This window comes from Ovis aries, chromosome 15 (genome assembly GCF_016772045.2).
Source record: "Ovis aries strain OAR_USU_Benz2616 breed Rambouillet chromosome 15, ARS-UI_Ramb_v3.0, whole genome shotgun sequence".
In the NCBI taxonomy this organism is placed as follows: domain Eukaryota; kingdom Metazoa; phylum Chordata; class Mammalia; order Artiodactyla; family Bovidae; genus Ovis; species Ovis aries.
The window spans coordinates 63,058,790-63,080,155 of NC_056068.1; the positions used below are offsets into that span (position 1 = coordinate 63,058,790).

The 21,366-nt window shown below is 45.4% G+C and overlaps 1 protein-coding gene across 2 annotated transcripts in view; it reads left to right on the plus strand.

Moving 5' to 3' along the window:
* Positions 1–21,366, plus strand: part of KIAA1549L (KIAA1549 like) — a 308,499-nt gene that overhangs the window by 249,661 nt on the left and 37,472 nt on the right. For both annotated transcript variants that reach the window (XM_042233337.2, XM_042233338.2), the window contains exons 15-16: positions 4,123–4,340; positions 11,231–11,360. In XM_042233337.2, the coding sequence (XP_042089271.1) occupies positions 4,123–4,340; positions 11,231–11,360 (348 nt within the window). The remainder of the gene's footprint in view (positions 1–4,122; positions 4,341–11,230; positions 11,361–21,366) is intronic.

Here is a 21,366-nt window from a genome sequence, read left to right on the forward strand (position 1 = left end):
CATAATAGTACAGAGAATTCCTTTATCCAGCTAGTTGTTTACCTGCTACCCCTAATATGAACACCTTGTGTAACCATAAAAAATGATCCAGCCCAGGAACATAATATTGGTGCAACACTGTTGAATGATGTGCAGACCTCATTTGAAATTCACTGGTTTTCCTCTCATGTCCGTTCTCTGTTCTGTAATCCAGTCCAGGATCCCATGTGGCATTTAACTGTCTCTTGAGTCTCCTCCCAAACAAGTTTGGGGTAGTTCAAGTTTGGGAGAGTTCCTCCATCCTCTGTGACCATTTTGTTCTTCATGACTGTTATTCTTTTGAAACAGTACTGGCCAGTTACTGTGTAGAATGTCCCTCGGTTTGGATTTGTCTGGTGTATTCTCATGATTGGGTTGAGGTTATGAATTTTTCACATATCCATGGCAATGATGTGCCATGGAATCAAGAAGTACCTGATACTGATATGTCTGATTACTGAAGATATTAACTTTCATCTCTGACTTTGAAATTCTCTTGGAATATCATCTTAGGAGAGATTCCAGAAATGGATTCCTGGCCCAGAGGGTGTCATGCTAGCTTCTTCTCTTTGCTGGTTTTCTCAGTGGCAAGTGGAATGAGGGAACAATTAAAGATTTGTGAGATGCTGCCAGCCTAAAGATACCATCAGGACCCAGGTTGGGGAGATCTTTGCAAGAGTTAGAAAAAAATATATCCCTCAGTTTGTTTCTTCAAACCTTGTAAAAGTAAAGCATCTACATAACATGTGGCCTCATGTTGGCGAACCGCTGGCTTTGTACATCAGTTGACACATATCTTACCCCTGGATGAACGCATTGCTAGAACCACCTAGCAGCGCAAAGTGTCAGGACTGGAATCTCTGCACACTGAACCATGTCCTGGGCGTTTGAGAGTTTATCCTAGAGGATGGGATCTATATAGGTGCTCAGGCTCCTGGCTTCTGAGCTAGCTGCATGGATGGGTTTTCATAAAGCACCACACTCTCACCACTACTTGTTGACCATATACAGCTATTGCTGTATCTAACCCTTAAAGCCCCCGGGTATTGGTTTGTATTGTCACAGCTGCTTCTTGCAGCTGGATTGCCCCTTCCTCTCTCCTTCTTGAAGCAAGAGCCAGAAAAAACAACCAGAGTAACTCCCATGGGCATGAAGGAACAGGGACATTCTAAGACAGCAGTGTAGACGTGGCCTGTCCGCCTTCCTTTCTTTGTCCCACCCCTCCCCTGAACCCCCGGCCCCCAAAGTGCTGCACCCATGCTGTTCAGCCCAAAGCCCCCTCGACTGCCCGACTCCACCCAAGCCTACTCACTTTAGTGCTCTGTGCTCCCAAAGCTACTCATTTCCCCTCCGCTGTCTCTGTCAGACTCCTTTTCCCTTAGTCTTTGATGAAAATGAACCCTGCATAACCCACATTAATGGTAATAAGATTTTTTTCAATATACAAAAGACATAATGAAATTATTTTTACATTCTGTTCTTCATAAAAATCTCCAAGATGAATGGAGAGAGTAGTGTGGAAACATATTCATTCCCATATGTAAGATAGATAGCCTGTTTTAGAGTTGGTCTCAGTGCCTGGCCATATTGCAAGCATGCGGTGCGTGTGAACTCCTGCAGTCCTCACAACAGCTCTACGAGGGCAGTAGTATTATCTCCCTCTTACATCAGAAGAATCTGAGGCACAGAGAAGTTAAGTAATGTGCTCGGAGTCACCCAGCTAGGGAAAGACAGAGCTGAGATTTAAACCCAGGCAGTTGATCTGGTTCCAGAACCTATCCCCTTAGCCCCAGCTTTATGCTGCACTATCATTAAAATGTAAATGACTGATAGCAACAGAATTATCCTCCCAAGGGTGTTTGCATATAAACCCAGTGAACTCTGGTAAATGTTTCATGAAGAGTTGGGAATGAGTGAGAGAAAGAGATTGACTTTAAAAGGAAATTCTTCCCCTGTGTTGCTGGCAAACTTGCTTAAGTTTGGCTCAAGAGGGGACCTTGCTCCCACGCTTCCCAGTGGCAGCCGGGGGACCCAGAGGACAGAGGGGAGCAAGCAGTTCCTTCTGCAGAAGGTAGTACTGCCAGCCTTAGTTTTTGGAGTCCTGATGTCCTAGCAGAGTTTAAATTCATTATCCAAATAGAAGACACTTAAGAAGAAAAAAGAGCTTAATCTAAAGTATTGTCAGCAATGTGGACAGTGAGTCAGGGATTCATGGGTCTGATGGCTGGAAGCCCAGAATTCCAGGCTTTGGACCCTGCTACCGGGGGGACTTTCAGGTCCAGGAGGGACACAGAAGGAGGTGAGGCAGCTGTACCCCCACCTTCCTCCCTTGGCATTGGCTGCAGCAGTAAGGAATCTCTGCCGTGTCCCCCGGGCCTCCAGGCAGTTCCTCCTGTCCTCCCTGGCCTCACCACCTCTGTACTTCTCACATGTCTTCAGAAGCTCAGCAGAGTCTGACCTGGGGATCTGACCTCAAGTTTCTGAGACCGCTGGACCTTAAGTCTTCTCTCAGCCCCTAATCCTTTCTTCAAACACACTGTTTTGTAGGAGTCCAACACAGACAGCCAACGGGAGCGTGGGCGGCTGCTCTGTTGATTGGGAACAAGGGCCAGCAGCTCAGCCCCGTCTTCTTGCTGCCCCTGCACTTCCCTGACTCCTGAGGACCCTCCTGGAGCCCTCGGGCAACAGTTCTTAGCCCAGGTCCCTAAACTTGCTAAAGCAATATGAAAATAGCTGTGTCTTGGCTTTTGGAGGGCAAGACTCCTAACTCTAGGATTTTCTACTGATCTTCCACAAACCCACGGAATATAATCTGAAAACCACTGATCAGTGCCAGAGGTTTCCTACCCAGGTACGGGACCAGAGTCAGCTCTGGGACTTGTGCAAACTACAGATGCCCAAGCCTCACTCTTGAAGATTCTGATTCAGCAGGTCTGGGCCTCTGGATCTTTGCCAGCTCTGCATGCAGCTCCAATGCTCTGCCGATTGACTATTGCCTTGAGCATCTTCCAAATGGAAAGCCCCAATTCTGGCAAGCCCACACCAACCCCAGCCCCCAGCCACACCCTGGGCAGAATCTACAGTCCAGGGGCTTAGACCTTGGACCCTCTGTACTTCTTTGTCTTCTCATCCTGAGGGGCAGGGTATTTAACAGCTAAATGTGCAGACTCTGAACTCTGACAGACTGTCCGAGGTCAAACCCTGACCCCACCTCTGATTATGGGTTGTCATGAAGGTTAAGAAGACATCACGCATGTAAGTCACCACAGTGATGGCACAGCACAGAATCTGTAAGGGGAGCTCTTAGTTCACTAGGGATCCCAATTCTTTGCTTTACTAACTTAGCCTTTTTGACTCAATTGCCAGGTGGATGTCATCCCCACATTTACCAGCCTTTCCATGATTGTTCCTTGAAATGTTAGCTATGAAAATGCTCTCTACTTTAAACATGATTATACAGATGTAGTCAAGTCTGACTGCAAACAGCTCAAACGGTTCTCCATATTGTTCAATTAGTATCAGGCAGGTTTCATTCAGCTCTGTTTGTGGACGTAACATCTCCATATCATTTGTTTATTTAGCGCAGTCATCCGTTTGTATCTTTGACAGGTGAGCAGGAACCAGTTGGCAATAATGGCCATGCAAGGCTTCAAAATTACCTAGCAGTAAAGAATGCGCCTGCAGTGCAGGAGATGGGGAGACATGGGTTCGATCCCTGGGTTGGAAGATCCCCTGGAGGAAGAAATGGTAACCCACTCCAGTAATCTTTCCCAGAAGATCCCATGGACAGAGGAGCCTGGTGGGCTACAGTCTATGGGGTTGCAAAAGAGCAGATGTGATTGAACAATTAAACAACAACAATGAAACTATAGACTGACAAAAATAAGCTTTCAAGGGCAGGTTGATAGAGCGGGGAGACCTTGCAAGCAAGACATCTACTCCTCTTTCCCACCTTATTCATCCCAACTCTAGCCCTTCCAGAGCTGGTGGTCTTACCCAGCTGGGCATCAGCTAAACAGCCATAGACTTGTTTCTTCACGTGACAGTCGTTGTCACCTGCTGTGTATTGGGCACCATGCATGTTGAGACTGTTTCTCTCCGCAGGTGAACAAAGCCCTGAAGCAGAAGTCAGACATCGAGCACTATCGGAACAAGCTGCGCCTCAAAGCCAAGAGGAAGGGTTACTACGACTTCCCCCCAGTGGAGGCTAGCAAGGCTCAGACGGAAAGGAAAAAGATGTATGAAAAAGCACCAAAGGAAATCGAGCACGTCTTGGATCCAGACCCAGAACTGTGTGCCCCATTCACCGAGGCTAAAAACAGGTGCAGTTCTTAAGGGATTCTCCGGGGGTCGCTGTATCGTTGGTGGGATGAGGGCAGGGGGTACCTTGGGCAGTACCATCCAGGTCTCTGTTCTATTTGTCACCTGAGGACTCTCATCTTTGCAGGCTGCTGGTCTGGGCCTCACTGGTCTCTACAAGCAGGAGTTCCACAATGAGTCTGGAAGAGAATAAAATTAAAACCACTGAAAAACAACACTTATGCAAACAACCGTAATTGTCCCTTAGCTTTTAATGATGTTTTCAAACCTGTAGCTGTTTCAGAGCTGGGTTCGCATGTAATTATCACCCACCTGGTTATGCAACTTCCAGATCAAGGGACAGCGTATTCATCAATGATTTTAGTGTCTCTTGCATAAGAAAAACAGAATCCATGCCTCACCTTTTTATTCAGCTTCAATCAATACTTACTGCACAGCTACTCCAGTCTCCATGCTGGGTTCCTGTCTTTAATTCATAGACTTGTCCATTTGACATTTATTGTCTCCTGCTCTGTACTGGGCACCAGGCATGATGCTGAATACTGTCAAGGTCATGGGTTCATTCATTCAATATTTTATGGTGGGCCGAACAGCCCAGTCTCTGCTTTTATGGAACTTAAGGCCTAATGGGAGAGAAAGATGAACCCAAGAGTTTCTTGCTCACAGGTGTGATGGATGTTTGAAATGTGAGATACTCAGCCTAAAAGGCAGGCCTGCCCTAGCAAGGGAGGGATAGGCCTGGTAGTTGAAATTGACAACCTTCAACCTGGTGGGTAAACTTTGCTCCTAACTCAGCAGGGAGTGGCTTCACCTACTAGGAAAAGGGGTGTGTGTGTGTGTGTTAGTCACTCAGTCAGGTCTGATTCTATGGACTGTAGCCTGCCAAACTCCTCTGTCCATGGAATTCTCCAGGCAAGAACACTGGAGTGGGTTGCCATTCCCTTTTCCAGGGGGATCTTCTAATCCAGAGATTCAACCCCGATCTCCTACATTGCAGGCAGTTTCTTTACCCTCTGAGGGTAAAGGGGTAAATGTCAGCAAAGCGCAATATACCCACTTCTCTTCTTTGCCTTCCCCTCTGAGGCACTTCCCCCAGAAGCATTTTCATGACTTGAGACCAACTCTTCCAAATACACGTTCTCCTTGGCAGCTGCCCCTTGACTTAGAGCTGCCAGTGCTCCAACCCAAACCATGGCCTTCACAGACACAGCCTCTAGAGAGGTCCCTGGGGAGGACAGGATGGTTCCTGGACTGAGTGGGTATTTATTAAAAGCCAAAATGACTATGTGATGGGCTTAGATGGAAGCCGCATAGTCAAGCTGGGAGTGGGGACTAAATTTTATGAATGGAACCTGCATGATTTATTTTTAAAATGAAAAGAGGGAATTCTAAGCCAGTGCTTCATTTTCCAGGCTTCTTATTAGTCTTGGTGGGGACGACAAGCTGTTGGTGTAAAATCACACTGTGATGGGAACACAGTGCACGTACCCCATGTTGATAACTGTAGAAAAAAGGGAGGGACATCTGTGGATTTTATTGGGAGGCTGGGGGCGTCTTTGCCTTTTACTTCACACTTTGGGACTTTTTACTTCAGGGGTCTTTTATCGACTGGAGTGGGGATTTATTTTTTCTTGGGTTTCCTGCTGATATTTGGAAACTGAATCAAAAATCATGTACAAGTATGTGAAACTTAGCTTGGAAATTATTTGAGAGTTAAATACAATTTTCAGTGAAGATATTTTATAAGGAGAATGAACAAAACATTTTGCTGGAGAGGTGCATCTCCACTGCCTAACAAAAGGCCAGGCCAGTTTCCTAAGGCCTTTTGCTAGCCTGCTGATGCTGGGAGTATGCAGGCAATTCTTAGTAAATGTCTGTTGAAGAAAGGATTTAATTTAAAAAATGTGATCGGTTAAGGGAAAGTTAGAGATAACCACAAATCAGGTGGGGTGGCGGTAGAAAGGGAGATGAGATCAGCAAGAGATGGGGATGAGAAGAGAAAGATTAATGTCAAGAAAGAGACTTAGTAAGCTCTTGGACACTATTCTTCTTTTTAAACATATTTATTTGGTTACACTGGGTCTTAGTTGCTGCATGAGGGATCTTTAGTTGCCACCTGCAAATGCTTAGTTGCGCATGTGGGATCTAGTTCCCTGACCAGGGATTGAACCCAGGCCCCCTGCATTGGGAGCACAGAGTCATAGCCTCTGGACCACCAGGGAAGTCCCTCAAGCACTCTTCTTGTCACACTCTGCTGTTGACTCCAGGCACTGTCCACTGCTGCCTGTTGTATGTCACCTGTTATCACAGGTGAGACATACCTGTTAGTTACCATTCACAGTTCAGCTCTCTAGAGGGTCTGCTCTCAGTGACCAGCCCCTGTAAGGCACGAGTAAGGAACCCATTCTCTAGGCCAGAGATAGCGTCAATAACCAGAATCTTACCCTGAGAGCTAAATAAATCAAATCAAAATTTAGATTCCAAATGTTGACTCATCCTGATCCCCTTTCAAAGAGTTTTCACAGCTTTTTTTAAGTCAGAGCACACCCCCATTTTTATGTTATAAACTCTTCAAGTCTTCAGAGATACAAAGTAAATAATATAACTGAGGCAGGTGCTATCAGAGGCCCCCTGTATGTCCCCTCAGCCCCCTATAGGCCAGCAGCATCCTTCTTACTGCAAACATCTGTGACTGATATGAGCTCCCCCAGCAGAAGTGTCGGGTAGTTAACGTGCTCTGGAGAGCTGCAGTCCGTGACAGATGGGGACGGATAGATAAACACCCCTGGCAAGAGAACTCGACACTGTTGTAATAACCACATTTTCTGCTTCCTGTATTTGATGATTTGACATCTGGGGTCTGGCCCCTGGAGAAACTGCCCCTCCCTGGGCTGGGTCGCCAGTTCCTAGGGACAGTAATTCTCATGTGTAAATGCACCTGTCACACACAAACAAACGAGAACTCAGACCCCAGCTGCCTCCTGCACACAGGAGCTCTGCACTCTGGCCCCTAATCTCCTGTGCAAATCACCCCTTTCCAGTTCTTTCCCATGAAAGCTACAGTAAAAGCTCCTGCCCACATTCTCCTTGCAGTCCCCCTGCCTTGTGACTGACCCTGGTGCTTCCTGTGTGGCCCTCTATAGTGCAGTATGCCCCTTCCTCTTGGGATCTGTGAGTATACACGTCGTCTCTTCAATGGCAGTCATCCCCGATCTGTTGGGTTTACCATACCTGAATAACAATGAAACCTACATTTAAAAATAATGATCTCCCACACTTCTCCAATAAGTTTGAGCCCCAGATGCCCAAGACATTGATCTGCTCTAGACCGTATTCTTTATTGGCCCCTTCCCTTCCCTCTCTCATTTTCCCACTTCTCAACTTGTGCTTCCTGGAACCCTCTCCCAAATAAACCACTTCTACTCAGATCACCACAGAGCTTACTTCTAGAGGAACCCAAGCTAAGGCAATAACCTGTAAAGACAGAGTTGCTCTAGTAGAAGCAGGACCTCCTCCCCCTTCTCTTCCCCTTCCCCTCCTCTTCCTCCTCCTCCTTCTAATCCATCTTTATGGAACCCTAGGCCTCCACAGAATACAGTGTTCAGGAACTACTTTCTTAAACTATAGTGGTTGATCCCAACCTCCTAAAAAATCCAAATGAAATGCATCATCCTCCTCCCAACAATATTTTCAGAGGTTAAAAAACTTATACCTCGATTTTGCAAGTTTTAAAATTTGTTAACTTTGAAAGAATATAGGAAAATACCAATAGGAAATGATATACCTAATGGAACTCTATTTGATTAAAATAAGTAATTTCTCTACCCAAAAGCCCAGTTTATTTCAAAGTAGTTGCAGGCACACATTGGTAGCCTGATTAATTGAGATTCATGTTAAACAGCAGCCTTTAAGCTATATATAATAGAGCAGTGTGTTTGATGGAAAAGGAGACTGGAGGATATGCCAGTGTCTAAGCGCACACCCACGTTCAAGGTTCTCGAAAGGGCTTATACAATCTCACTATTGTATTTCTAATACTTCCAAAATAACCTACTTAAATGTCAATTGCTAATCCTAGTATTTACTCTTCTACCACCGTTATTAGTAAATCTTTTCTAAATGGGTTAATTGGCAATCTCAGGACAGTTATGGAGTCTGCTTTTTCAAAGAATGATTTGTAATTGGGTCAAGGGAAAGAATTCTTTGGGGTCTTCCTTAAAGTATGAGTCACTCAGAACAGATTCTGTTTCACAAGATTGTGCTCCTTTCCTAGAGGACACCTCTATTTGCAGATAACTATAGGGCACAGTTTATAACATTAGGTGGGAAGCTCCTATATTAGTCAGGATTCTTTTGGTTGCAAATAATGGAAAACCAACACAAACTGGCTCAATAAAGGGGAAATTTTACCACTGAACAGGCCAAGGCTTCAAGCACGGCTAGATCCAAGAGGTCATACAATGACTTCCGTGTTTATCTTGTTTCTTCACTTTTTGCTGGCTCCTTTTCAGGCAGGCTCTTACCTCGTAGTGGCAAACTGGCTCCCAGCAACTCTAGGCTTACATCCTATCTTCTTAGAAACCTCAATGCCAAGAGAATGCCTCTTTCCTGATTGCTGTAGCAAAAGCCTTGAGACTTAGTTGCACTTGACCAACTCGTGTGCCCCCTCTGACCAGTTCTTATGGCCATGGGGTTGTGATGCTATGATTGTCCAGCCTGTGTCACATGCCTGTCCCTGGAGAAAAGCTGGCCATCAAAGTGCCCTTAGCTAAAGAGGCTTGTCCTGGTGCCAGATGAGCAGAGACCACAGAGGCCTCTAAACAGGTGTAAGCCCCTCTTGGTGAGGGAGTCAGTCTAATAGTGTATGTTTTATCCCCTAGATTAATTGCAAGGGTAGGGTCTTGCCCTTGGGGTTCTGATGTCTGTTCTAGACTAGCAGTGTGTGAATGTCATGCTCTGACTAACTGGGTATGAGGTCATGAAAAAGGTATCTTTACCTCCCAGGTTTCTTCCATAGTCACTGACAATAACACAACCTCTGTACCTTGAGCCCACAAATGGATAGAATCTTAGAACCAAGACACAAAATAGGGGAGTTCTCTGAAGGTAGACGCTCTGAAATGCAAATAATTTACAGAGAAAAACTTACTGTTGGATGAGAGGGAAGTAGCCAGTGATTTTCTCCTACTTTTGTGGGATAAACCCTGCAAGATCATATGGGATAAACCCTGAAAAATCATGTGGGATAAACTCTGCAAATTTTGCGGAATAAAACCCTGCAAAAAAGTCATCACTCTTGAGTTGCCTCCTGTGCAAAAAAGAAAAGCCCAGCCACAGCCCTCGCTGTTACTGGTTCTTTCCCCTCCTAAAAAAAATTCCTCTAAGGACAAGTGGAAACAAAACAGTGATGACAAAAGGATGCATTTCCTAGGGTGAGCTGGGTGGAGCCTCTGAACCTGTGACCCTCAGTCCCTGGTCAGGGTGCTAGAAAATGCCTGCATGTAAAAATAATGGAATAAATAAACAAGCCAACAAACACACTCATCATGGGCAAGTGATGGCACTGGCACTGATGGAAGCCTGGATTGTTCCAGAACTTTTCCACTGAGCAGGAGGAGGAAGGGCATGTGGAAAAGACTCTTAGCTGCAAGGGGTTTGGGTATCCCTGTGTGTGCGTTTTTTTTTTAATTTATTTTTTAATTGAAGGATAATTGCTTTACAGAATTTTGTTGTTTTCTGCCAAATATCAGCATGAATTAGCCATAGGTATACATATGTCCCCTCTCTCTGGAACCTGCCTCCCATCTCCCTCCCTGTATTTTGCAGCCGTAATTCTCAACCACTCTGCCACCCTAACAGCTATGAGGGGCTGCACGCTCCTGGCAGTTACTGGGGCTCACTTGAGTAGTAATTTTCTAGAAGGAGGCACCCCTTTTTAGAAGAAGGCATGATTTTAAAAAGATGTCCGAAACTGATCAGTCCTGATGAGGCTAGACCATAACTGTAAACTAACTTTGAAAGTAATTGAAGTGAACTTCCCAGGCCTGAAATGCTCTGTGTTCAGGTTGGTATGTGGCTGGCTCTGTTCAGGTGTCTACCGAAATGTCACCTCTCTAGAGAGGCCTTCCCTGACCATCCACCCGATCTAAAGTCACCCCACATCCTAGTCACTATCTGTCACCCTTATTACTTTGGGAATTACCAGGCACACTGTCTATCTGCCTCTTTAGAATATAAGCTCAGCAAAGCAGAGCTGTGTCTGTCTCATTGTGGATCCTCATTCTCTTCCACCCTACCTGGTACATTTTAGCCACTCAGCAATGGATGGATGCATGGGCCCCAAATTGCCTTTCGGTTTATGGCTCCTTAGCCCAGAAGGGAATCCATTGTGATGAAGGTAGAGAAGAAAATCTATCGTCAGTCGTGTTTAAGAAGCTTATTATCCACAGTGTTTGTTGACACATCGTGGAATCCTGCATGTGAAATTAGAAAGGTGAAAAGGAATAGGAGGCTGCTAAGTCAACAAAGCCAACAAAAGCAAGTTTGTTCTTCCAGCGTTCACTGTCCTAGAGGGTCAAGGGAGAGTCCCTGGCCTTGCAGTCAGCAGAATTTTAGATGAGGTTGCAGTGATACAATTGATTAGAGTTACCTAGTTTCCATACAAAAGGGCACTTACAATTCAGCCAAATGGTTACAGCATCTGGGTGGGGGGTCGGGGGATCTTTATTCCACTCTTTCTGTAGTTCCTGATGGCCAGGGAACAAATACCATCAATTCTGAGATTCGCGAGGCAAATCCAAAGCCTTCATTGGTTGCCTGTAGTTTGGATCAGTGGAGAATTCCATCTGTCAGGGTATTTGCTGCATCATAACAGTTGTTGAATTTTCTTCAGGCAACAGATGAAGAACTCTGTCTACCGGAGCCGGCAATCTCTGAACAGCCCGAGTCCAGGGGAAACAGAGATGGACCTTCTGGTAACTCGGGAGCGACCCCGGCGTGGGATACGTAACAGTGGATACGATGTAAGTGTCTGGTGGGCAGAGGTGAATGCAAGCTTTGCTTTTTCCTGAATGCAAAGGGGATAGAGCATTCTGTCATATTTCAGTTTATTGAATATTAGTAGAATTTAAAAATACACTAAAATGTTTTCTATTTTATTACTCCTTATTTCCTCTTTTGCAAAGTAAGACTAATTGGAATGTATCAGAGTAACAAATTATTGTACAAAGAATCTCAAGGTCTAAATTCAACCATTTTATGAATAGTACTTTATTGACCTTAAGCTCAACAGCAATGCTAAAGGTCCTTAATTTTTTCCCCTTTGTTCTTAGAAACTCAGTAGGAACCATGGCCGTGGGTTAGAATTCATTTGAACATAGGCGTCTTTTAATCCAGAGCACTGTTGAGAAGCTGGATTTGTTCCTGGTTTCGTAACTCCTCAATATGCCATGGAAACAATGAGATTTCCCACAGAGCGATTTGGTGAATTCACATGATGAAGCACATGCTTATGTGCAGGGGCGCTCCAGGCTGCAAAAATGTGTCTAATCCCATCAAATTCCCCAGGTGATGACTTAACAGTTTGGTGCCTCCTATCAAACTGCTTACATCCCGTCGTGTGTAGTTTCTCTCATGAGTTCATGTGAAAGACGCTATGCTAAGATGTTCAGTAGTGCTTTATGGTGTCCCAAGATTCAAATGGTCTCGAATATACTCTTAGGTTTTATGAAAATGTTTCTTTCCTTTTCTTGTAAAATGTTTCTCTAATTACAAATACAAAATTTTCTGTAACAAGAGTTATGATTCAAATATATCCAGATAAACTTTTGTTTTAATTGTGAGGTTGTAATTTGAAAATTACACTTGCTTTCTTAAACATACGGTGCTAATTTGAAGGTAAGAAGATTTTTCCCCCTCGGAATTGGTCATTCTTTGCCACAAAGCTTAAAGTGGGATTTTTAGTTGGTCCAATTAAAACAGACACTATACCTAATTTGAATTTCTAATTACCTTCCTGACATTTAAACTTGATATCTGTGTTGGTGGTGATGCCCTTATCTTTTATTTCTTTTTCATAGCTAAGAGTTAGGTGCTTTAATTTTGTAAAATTCCAGATGCTTTGGGAAAATCTCTTTTTTTTTCTCCTCCAGATTGAAGTATCAGTGTTAAATTTTCTCCTCATACAAATATTTCTTATGCCAAGCTTGGTCATCAATTTGATAATCAGCCTGTGGTTAAAAGTAGGGCATTTGAAATTTCCATTTAATCTCTCCCTACCAACAGTGAGTATTCTTCCTGGATGCTTGTAGTTTGGGAAACTTTTTCTTCTGCTCAGGAATATTCTGCTGATATGTGATAGCATTCTTAGTTTTTTTCAAGACTTGTATAAATAGATTTCTTGTATTGATGAGGTTCTAGACATAGACGTTTTCACAGTTTGAGCAAATAGGCCAGAACACTGTTAGTCTTGAAAAGAGAACACTGCAGGTGTTTTCACCACTGTGCCAGGACTTGGAGTGTTCACTGGATACTTTCGGAATGTTGCATTAGAACAGTAGGAGAGAGAGGATTTTTTTTAAAGGAGGTTGCTTACTTCTCACAGTCATGTATAAATATTCCAATTACAGATTACTTTAAGGGAAGCCCACTTCATTTCAATAAATTTTTTAAAACTATGTGTTTCTTTGAAAAGTGTATGTGATCGCAAAAACATATGCAAATACAGGTTTCCTTAAGAGATGAAGATCATCTGGGGAACAATTTGAAGAATTTAGACTGTTGATGCTAAGAATGAAATTGTTTCCTATATTGCCTCCTGAACATTTTAATTACACGAGAGGTATTTGCTATCATTTCCTGACTGCCCACACTAGACCAGGCCCTATTCTAGTCTTTTTACATATATAATGTAATTGTATTTGCTGTCACCAGACAAGTAGTTATTCTCATTATGCCCATTGTACAGATGGGAAACTGAGGCTCCGGGCAGTTACATAATACGTTTACCCATCTCCAGATCCTGTCCCCTTAACTACCCCTTAATATAGCTTCCACGTGCCCCCACCATACTATATATCTGTCTTTACATAACATATGCCCTATATTTCTGATCTCTCTAAGATGTCAGGTCTCACAAGAACTCTTGTATGGTGAACTCACACAAGCAAAAGGTGGACCTGAAGATAAAGCAGAAAAAGAAGGGTCATAGTTTTAAATAATGCACGTATTCATTTTCTGAATCTTGATTTTCCAAAAGTGCCAAAGCACTCCTGGCAAAAGAACCCAGTAGCTCAGCAGTGAACAGGTCATTCAGTTGGAGGCATGTCATGTGTCCTACTGGGCCTGGGCATCTTAAAGCCAGGCCAACATTTTCAAATCTTTTCTGCCAGATGAGGGAACGCCAGGAGGACCCACTCAACATGGGAGAAACGAAAGCACTGGAAGATTGATTTAAGTGTGAATTTTTCAAAGGTTGCCTGCGTTAGAGTCCCAAAGGAAATGCCTGCATGTAAAAATAAAGGAATAAATGAGCAAGCCAACAAACACACTCATCACGGGCAAACCTCAGCCCTGGGGCTGATGGCCACCTGCATTGTTGCAGAACTTTTTGCACTGAGCAGGAGGAATAGGAGCATGCAGAAAAGACTTAGCTACAAGGGCGTGGGGAACCCCTGTGTTTTACAGCAATGATTCTCATCCCTAACAGCCAAGCCGTGGTGTACACTCCCGGCAGTTACTGGGGCTCACTTGAGTAGTAATTTTCTAGGAGGAAGGCATCCCTTTTAGAAGAAGAAAGGATTTTAAAAAGATGTCCAAAACGGATCAGTCCTAATGAGGCCAGACTGTATCTTTAGACTAACTTTGACATGAATTGAAATGAATTCCTCACAGTGCATAAGTGGGTAAAAAAGATAATGTCAGCCTAATATTTCAAAATAAAAGTTACTATTTCAGGGATTTCCCTTGTGGTTCAGTGGTTAAAAATCTGCCTTGCAATGCAGGGGACATGGGTTCAATCCCTGGTCAGGGAACTGAGATCCCATGTGTTGCAGAGCAGCTAAGCGGTGTACCGCAGCTAGAGAATCCATGCACTGCAACGAAAAGATCCTGCAGGCTGCAACTAAGGGCCTGATGCAGCTGTTCGGATGGCTTCCATTTGGAGGGGAATGCAATGTGATCTAGAAGGGCCCTGACTGCCTGAGATAGCTTAGAGGGAGTCTGGGGCCTTCTCAGTAAATTTGTAAATCCTGTTGTTAGTGGGAGGCTCTCCTGCTCTTACGATCTGGCATGAGAGTCAGAGACCAAGGTGAAGCACAAGGATGCCCTGGTACCACGTGATGTGCCCAGTGAAGGGTATAACCATCTACTGGTTTCACTGGGAAACGAATGGTTGGATTGGGGGATTCAGTCCTTTACCAGAAGCCCCCTGCTGTTGCCCTCGGAACCACGTGCTCTGTGTTGGCCCTGCCCCCACCCCCATCACCTCCTAGGCATCCCACCTAGAACTGGCTTACATAGGTCTCCCATCTCAGCCTTTCATTTCTTTCTCTTGCCTCTGCTGACTAGTTTAAGCTGTTAATAACCCTGGCTTGCGGAGAAGGCAATGGCACCCCACTCCAGTACTCTTGCCTAGAAAATCCCATGGATGGAGGAGCCTGGTAGGCTGCTGTCCATGGGGTCGCTAAGAGTCGGTCACGACTGAGTGACTTAACTTTCACTTTTCACTGTCATGCCTTGGAGAAGGAAATGGCAACCCACTCCAGTGTTCTTGCCTGGAGAATCCCAGGGACGGGGGAGCCTGGTGGGCTGCCGTCTATGGGGTCGCACAGAGTCAGACACGACTGAAGTGACTTAGCAGCAGCAACCCTGGCTTGATATGTTATCTCATGTTAATGTATAGGACGTTGTATTTTAATAGAGTCCTTTAATCCCAGGGAAATATCTGATGATGGGAAATCAGGCTCCCTGGTTGAAGCTGAGGCAGAGGGAGGTGTTTGGTGGTGAAGGGAGCCTTTCAGTGTCATCTAGACCTCTCCAGGCTGGTGGCTGCCCACAAAGAGACTTGTTAACTTACAGAAATGGAGGCCTCTTGGCATGTGGGGCACAGGAGGTGGTTTCTTGTTTGCAGGTTTGGGGTGGGGGGGCAGGTCAGGTTTCAGGATGGCCTAGTGGCCCTGCTTGGAGCCAGGCCTCCCCTGCTGGGCTTCCTTCCCATGCAGGTGGGTTCCCAGTGGGCAGGAGACAACTTTCCTTGCTTAGTGAGCACTCAGGTGCCATCTGCCCGCCGGTTCCTCCTGGTCTCCTGCGCTCTGGATGCTGTCTGCTTCTGCTCTTGGCATCACCTACCCATCCTGCCTCTCCTGGGCTCTGAGACCTCTTAGCCTCTTGACCAGTGTGTGCATGTGTGCTAAGTCACGTCTGACTCTTTGTGACCCTAGGGACTATAGCTTGCGAGTCTCCTCTGTCCATGGATTCTCCAGGCAAGAATACTGGAGGGGGCTGCCATGTCCTCCTCCAGGGGATCTTCCCAACCCAGAGACTGAACCCGCGTCTCGTACGTCTCCTGCACTGGCAGCTGCTTACTGCAGGTCAGTGCACCCAGTACACTCTGGTGTGGACACCTTGAGGGAAGGAAAGAAGCAGGATTGGACAGAGTTAAAGGTTGAGATGTCGTATAGGACCTACAAGACCTCCCCACATAACTCATGCAACCCTAAAGAGTTGTGTTAAGTTTTCAAGAAGCATCTGGGTTCTTGGCCTCTAGTACTGACCAGTCCTTGTGTGTCCTTGGGTGAGGCATTTCACTTTAGCCAAGGACAGTTCCTAGTGAGAGAGTTGGCACTGCCTGTTCTCTCTAAGGCCAGGGGAGAGCAAGGGTAATACCCAGGTGACAGCCAAGGGCTGGAGACGTGCCCATCAGCTCCGGAAGAAACCCTCGAGTCTGGAGAAGCACAGTGCCATCCACCCCATGCTGGTTCCTCCGAACTCTGGTCCTTGGCCCACGGGAGCCCTCAAATCCCTGTAGGATCCAAAGCTAGAGGACAAATGAGAGCCCCACGTCAGTACTTGCCACCCCTTCATTTCTTCCAGCAAACATTTCTCAAGGGCACTGGACCCATTGCACCATGTGTGCGTTTAACATCTGCCAGTTCCACAATATAGTCTCTGAAAGATAAAGGGAAAAAATATAAATATTGCAAAAAAAAGTTAGCTTTTGCCTATATTCTGTTCGTGTTGTGCATTATAGGTGACCTATTTCTTATTTCTGTAAGATTGTACACACAGGCCATGCGTGTATACTATGTGGATGATGATGAATTTTCAAAGGTTTAACTACATGATTTTTACCTTCTCTGCTGGTATTAGCATCTGAGCTCCACATGTGATTCCACTGTACTACCTGTGTGAGGCTCTATGGAGAAGAGAAAGGTGGATTAACTAGTGCTTGCCCCAAGGTGCTTTAGGAGGCTAGTGGAGGGGACACATAGAGACATATGCAACATGTTGGGGTAGTGAACTTGGATGGGAACAGGAAGTCTTCCTAAAAGTCTGTTCCTGTCTGTCCCACTCACAGCTGCCCGAGGAATCCTTCTAAAATACATGCCCTTGTTTAAAATCCTTCAGTAGCTCCTCAGGGGGGCTTCCCTGAGGAAGCTCAACTGGTATAGAATCCACCTGCAATGCAGGAGCCTCTGGTTTGATTCCTGGGTCGAGAAGATCCCCTGGAGAAGGGATAGTCTACCCACTCCAGTATTTGTGGGCTCTCCTGGTGGCTCAGATGGTAAAAAAAAAAAAAAAATCTGTCTGCAATGCAGGAGCCCTGGGTTCGATCCCTGAGTTGTGAAGATCCCTTGGAGGAAGGCATGGCAACCCACTCCAGTTTTCTTGCCTGGAGAATCCCCATGGACAGAGGAGTCTGGTGGGCTACAGTCCATGGGGTTACAACGAGTTGGACATGAGTGAGCGACTAAGCACAGCACAGCACGGCTCCTCAGGGCTTGGGAAAAAGACTCAAACCCTATGGGGAGGGAGGTGGGAGGGGATTCAGTGTAGGGAACACATGTACACCCATGGCTGATTCATGTCAATGTATGGCAAAAACGACTACAATATTGTAAAGTAATTAGGCTCCGATTAAAATAAATAAATTTAAAAAAAAAAAAAAAGACTCAAACCCTAAGCTTCCGGCTCAGGGCTCAGATGCTCTGGCTGGCCCTGACATGCCCTTCTGGCTGATGCTCACCGCTCCTTAAGCTACCTGTTGGCTCCAGCGCTCCCCGCTCTCCCCAGACTTGCCCTGTGGTTTCACATCTCCACATCTTTGCCCGTGCTTCTCTCTCTGTCCAGAACATCCGTTCCCTCTGGCTTAAGTTGCTCAACCTCGGCTCTGTTGATCTAGGGGCTGGATAATTCTTTGTATGAAGGGAGGGCTGTCCTATGCTTATAAGATGGTCAGCAGCATCTCTGGCCTCTATCCACCAGCTGCCAATAGCCCCTCCCACTTGTGACTGCCCCCAAATGCCTCCAGACACTGCCAAGTGTCCCTTGGGGGCAAGCCTGTTCCCAGTTAAGAACTGCCTATTCTTGGGACTTCCCTGGCTGTCTAGTGGTTAAGACTTTGCCTTCCAATGCAGGGGGTATGGGTTCCATCCCTGGTCAGGGAGCTAGGATCTCATATAAACCTAAGACAGAAGCAATATTGTAACAAGTCCAAAAAAGACTTTAAAAATGGTCCACATCAAGAAAAAAAAAATCTTCAAACAAAAAAAAACAAAAAAACAAAAACCCTGCCTATTCAGGCAGTGCTTTCAGAACTCGGTTAAATGCCTCCTTGAGAATCTTTTCCTCGACCCCGCATCTGGAGTCTGACTTAGTACCTGGGACTCACTTCATCAGAGTCCTTATTCCTGTTCCTCCCAGGGGCATTTACTTGTATTACTCCCCAACCGCCGCCCTCCTCAAGGACAGAAATCATGTTTTATTCATCCTGGAAGCCTCAGCACTCAGAATCCGAACCAGCGCATATCAGATGCAGTGTCTCTATTTGTTGAGCAAACGAACAAACAAGTGTCAACCACAAGTGACTCTGGAGCCGAGACTTGAAAATATGGGGCAGATTTAGCTCAGTTCAGTTCAGTTCAGTCAGTTCAGTCGCTCAGTCATGTCCGACTCTTTGCGACCCCATGAATCGCAGCACACCAGGCCTCTCTGTCCATCACCAACTCCCGGAGTTCACTCAGACTCACGGCCATCGAGTCAGTGATGCCATCCAGCCATCTCATCCTCTGTCATCCCCTTCTCCTCCTGCCCCCAATCCCTCCCAGCATCAAAGTCTTTTCCAGTGAGTCAGCTCTTCGCATGAGGTGGCCAAAGTACTGGAGCTTCAGCTTCAGCATCATTCCCTCCAAAGAAATCCTAGGGCTGATCTCCTTCAGAATGGACTGCCTGGATCTCCTTGCAGTCCAAGGGACTCTCAAGAGTCCTCTCCAACACCACACTTCAAAAGCATCAATTCTTCGGTGCTCAGCCTTCTTCACAGTCCAACTGTCACATCCATACATGACCACTGGAAAAACCATAGCCTTGACTAGACGGACCTTAGTCAGCAAAGTAATGTCTCTGCTTTTGAATATGCTATCTAGGTTGGTCATAACTTTTCTTCTAAGGAGTAAGTGTCTTTTAATTTCATGGCTGCAATCACCATCTGCAGTGACTTTGGAGCCCCCCAAAATAAAGTCTGACACTGTTTCCACTGTTTCCCCATCTATTTGCCATGAAGTGATGGGACCAGATGCCATGATCTTAGTTTTCTGAATGTTGAGCTTTATAAGCCAACTTTTTCACTCTCCTCTTTTACTTGCATCAAGAGGCTTTTAGTTCCTCTTCACTTTCTGCCATAAGGGCGGTGTCATCTGCATATCTGAGGTTCTTGATATTTCTCCCGGCAATCTTGATTCCAGCTTGTGTTTCTTCCAGTCCAGCGTTTCTCATGATGTACTCTGCATATAAGTTAAATAAGTAGGGTGACAATGTACAGCCTTGACGTACTCCTTTTCCTCGTTGGAACCAGTCTGTTGTTCCATGTCCAGTTCTAACTGTTGCTTCCTGACTTGCATACAGATTTCTCAAGAGGCATGTCAGGTGGTCTGGTATTCCCATCTCTTTCAGAATTTTCCACGGTTTATTGTGATCCACACAGTCAAAGGCTTTGGCATAGTCAATAAAGCAGAGATAGATGTTTTTCTGGAACTCTCTTGCTTTTTCCATGATCCAGCTGATGTTGGCAATTTGATCTCTGGTTCCTCTCCCTTTTCTAAAACCAGCTTGAACATCAGGAAGTTCATGGTTCACGTATTGCTGAAGCCTGGCTTGGAGAATTTTGAGCATTACTTTACTAGCGTGTGAGATGAGTGCAATTGTGCGGTAGTTTGAGCATTCTTTGGCATTGCCTTTCTTTGGGATTGGAATGAAAACTGACCTTTTCCAGTCCTGTGGCCACTGCCAAGTTTTCCTAAGTTGCTGGCATATTGAGTGCAGCACTTTCACAGCATCATCTTTCAGGATTTGAAACAGCTCAACTGGAATTCCATTACCTCCACTAGCTTTGTTCGTAGTGATGCTTTCTAAGGCCCACTTGACTTCACATTCCAGGATATCTGGCTCTAGATGAGTGATCACACCATCGTGATTATCTGGGTTGTGAAGATCTTTTTGTACAGTTCTTCTGTGTATTCTTGCCACCTCTTCTTAATATCTTCTGCTTCTGTTAGGTCCAGACCATTTCTGTCCTTTATCGAGCCCATCTTTGCATGAAATATTCCTTTGGTATCTCTAATTTTCTTGAAGAGATCTCTAGTCTTTCCCATTCTGTTGTTTTCCCTATTTCTTTGCATTGATTGCTGAAGAAGGCTTTCTTATCTCTTCTTGCTATTCTTTGGAACTCTGCATTCAGATGCTTATATCTTTCCTTTTCTCCTTTGTTTTTCGCTTCTCTTCTTTTCACAGCTATTTGTAAGGCCTCCCCAAACAGCCATTTTGCTTTTTTGCATTCAGCTCAGAGCCATATAAACAGTTGATTTGACTGGCTTATCAACACTGTAGACAAATGCATGGTACTGTTTGAAGTTCAGTCTAAATGGTGGTTATCAGTTAGGATGCTTTGGCTAAAATAACAGAAAGCCCAACCCAACTCAGACTATCTGTACTCATGAAGGACATGTACCAGGTAGAGTAAATCCAGGCCTGGTCGGACTGGTGTTCCTTTTCTCTGCATTATGTAGTGCTGCCCCCTCATATGTTGGCTTCAAACACAGGTTGGTTCTCTCCACCGGAAATAGCCATTTCCTGCAGCAGCCTCGAGCCTTGTGTCTACATGCTGTGTTGGCCAACCCAAGAGAGACTATCTCTTTCTCAGCCATGAATTCAAAGTTTATGGGTTTTTTACTCTAACTGAGCCACAGTAGGTCCAATGCCCACTCTACCCCTGTATCACTGAGGTGGGGGGTGCTGGGTGGGGAGAGGGGGGTCCACTGATTGATTTAACCCAGGCAGATGTCACCAGCAGAGCTGGGACACACTTAGTCCCCCACCCTCACCCCAGAGACCCTGCCTGAGACCCAGGGAGAGGAGTGGGTGGATGCTGAGTCCACCCCAGTACTTGCTCCTTGAGGAATATTGACTGCTGGGCCTTTTAAGGAGTAAAACCAGGAGAATCATCCATGTCACTTGTCCCTCCAGTCTCAGCTGTGGGACAAACACACCTTTGGTTGACCAACCATAAAGGGAAAGATCGGCAAGGTGATGAGCCCATGACTACTTCTTCCCATGGGCTTGGGGAGGCCTGACTACTGTTGAAGGTTGTATCTTGGAGGCAGATAGAATGACCAAGAGGGATTTTGTGAATCTGTCTGGCTTTTTCAAGAGACAGGACAGGGAAATGGAGATTTGAGTTGGCAATGGGGAGAGCCTGTTTTGTTACAGAATAGTGTTGGCTTGGGTTAACCCTTGTTGCCTGCGGGGTCAACTAAG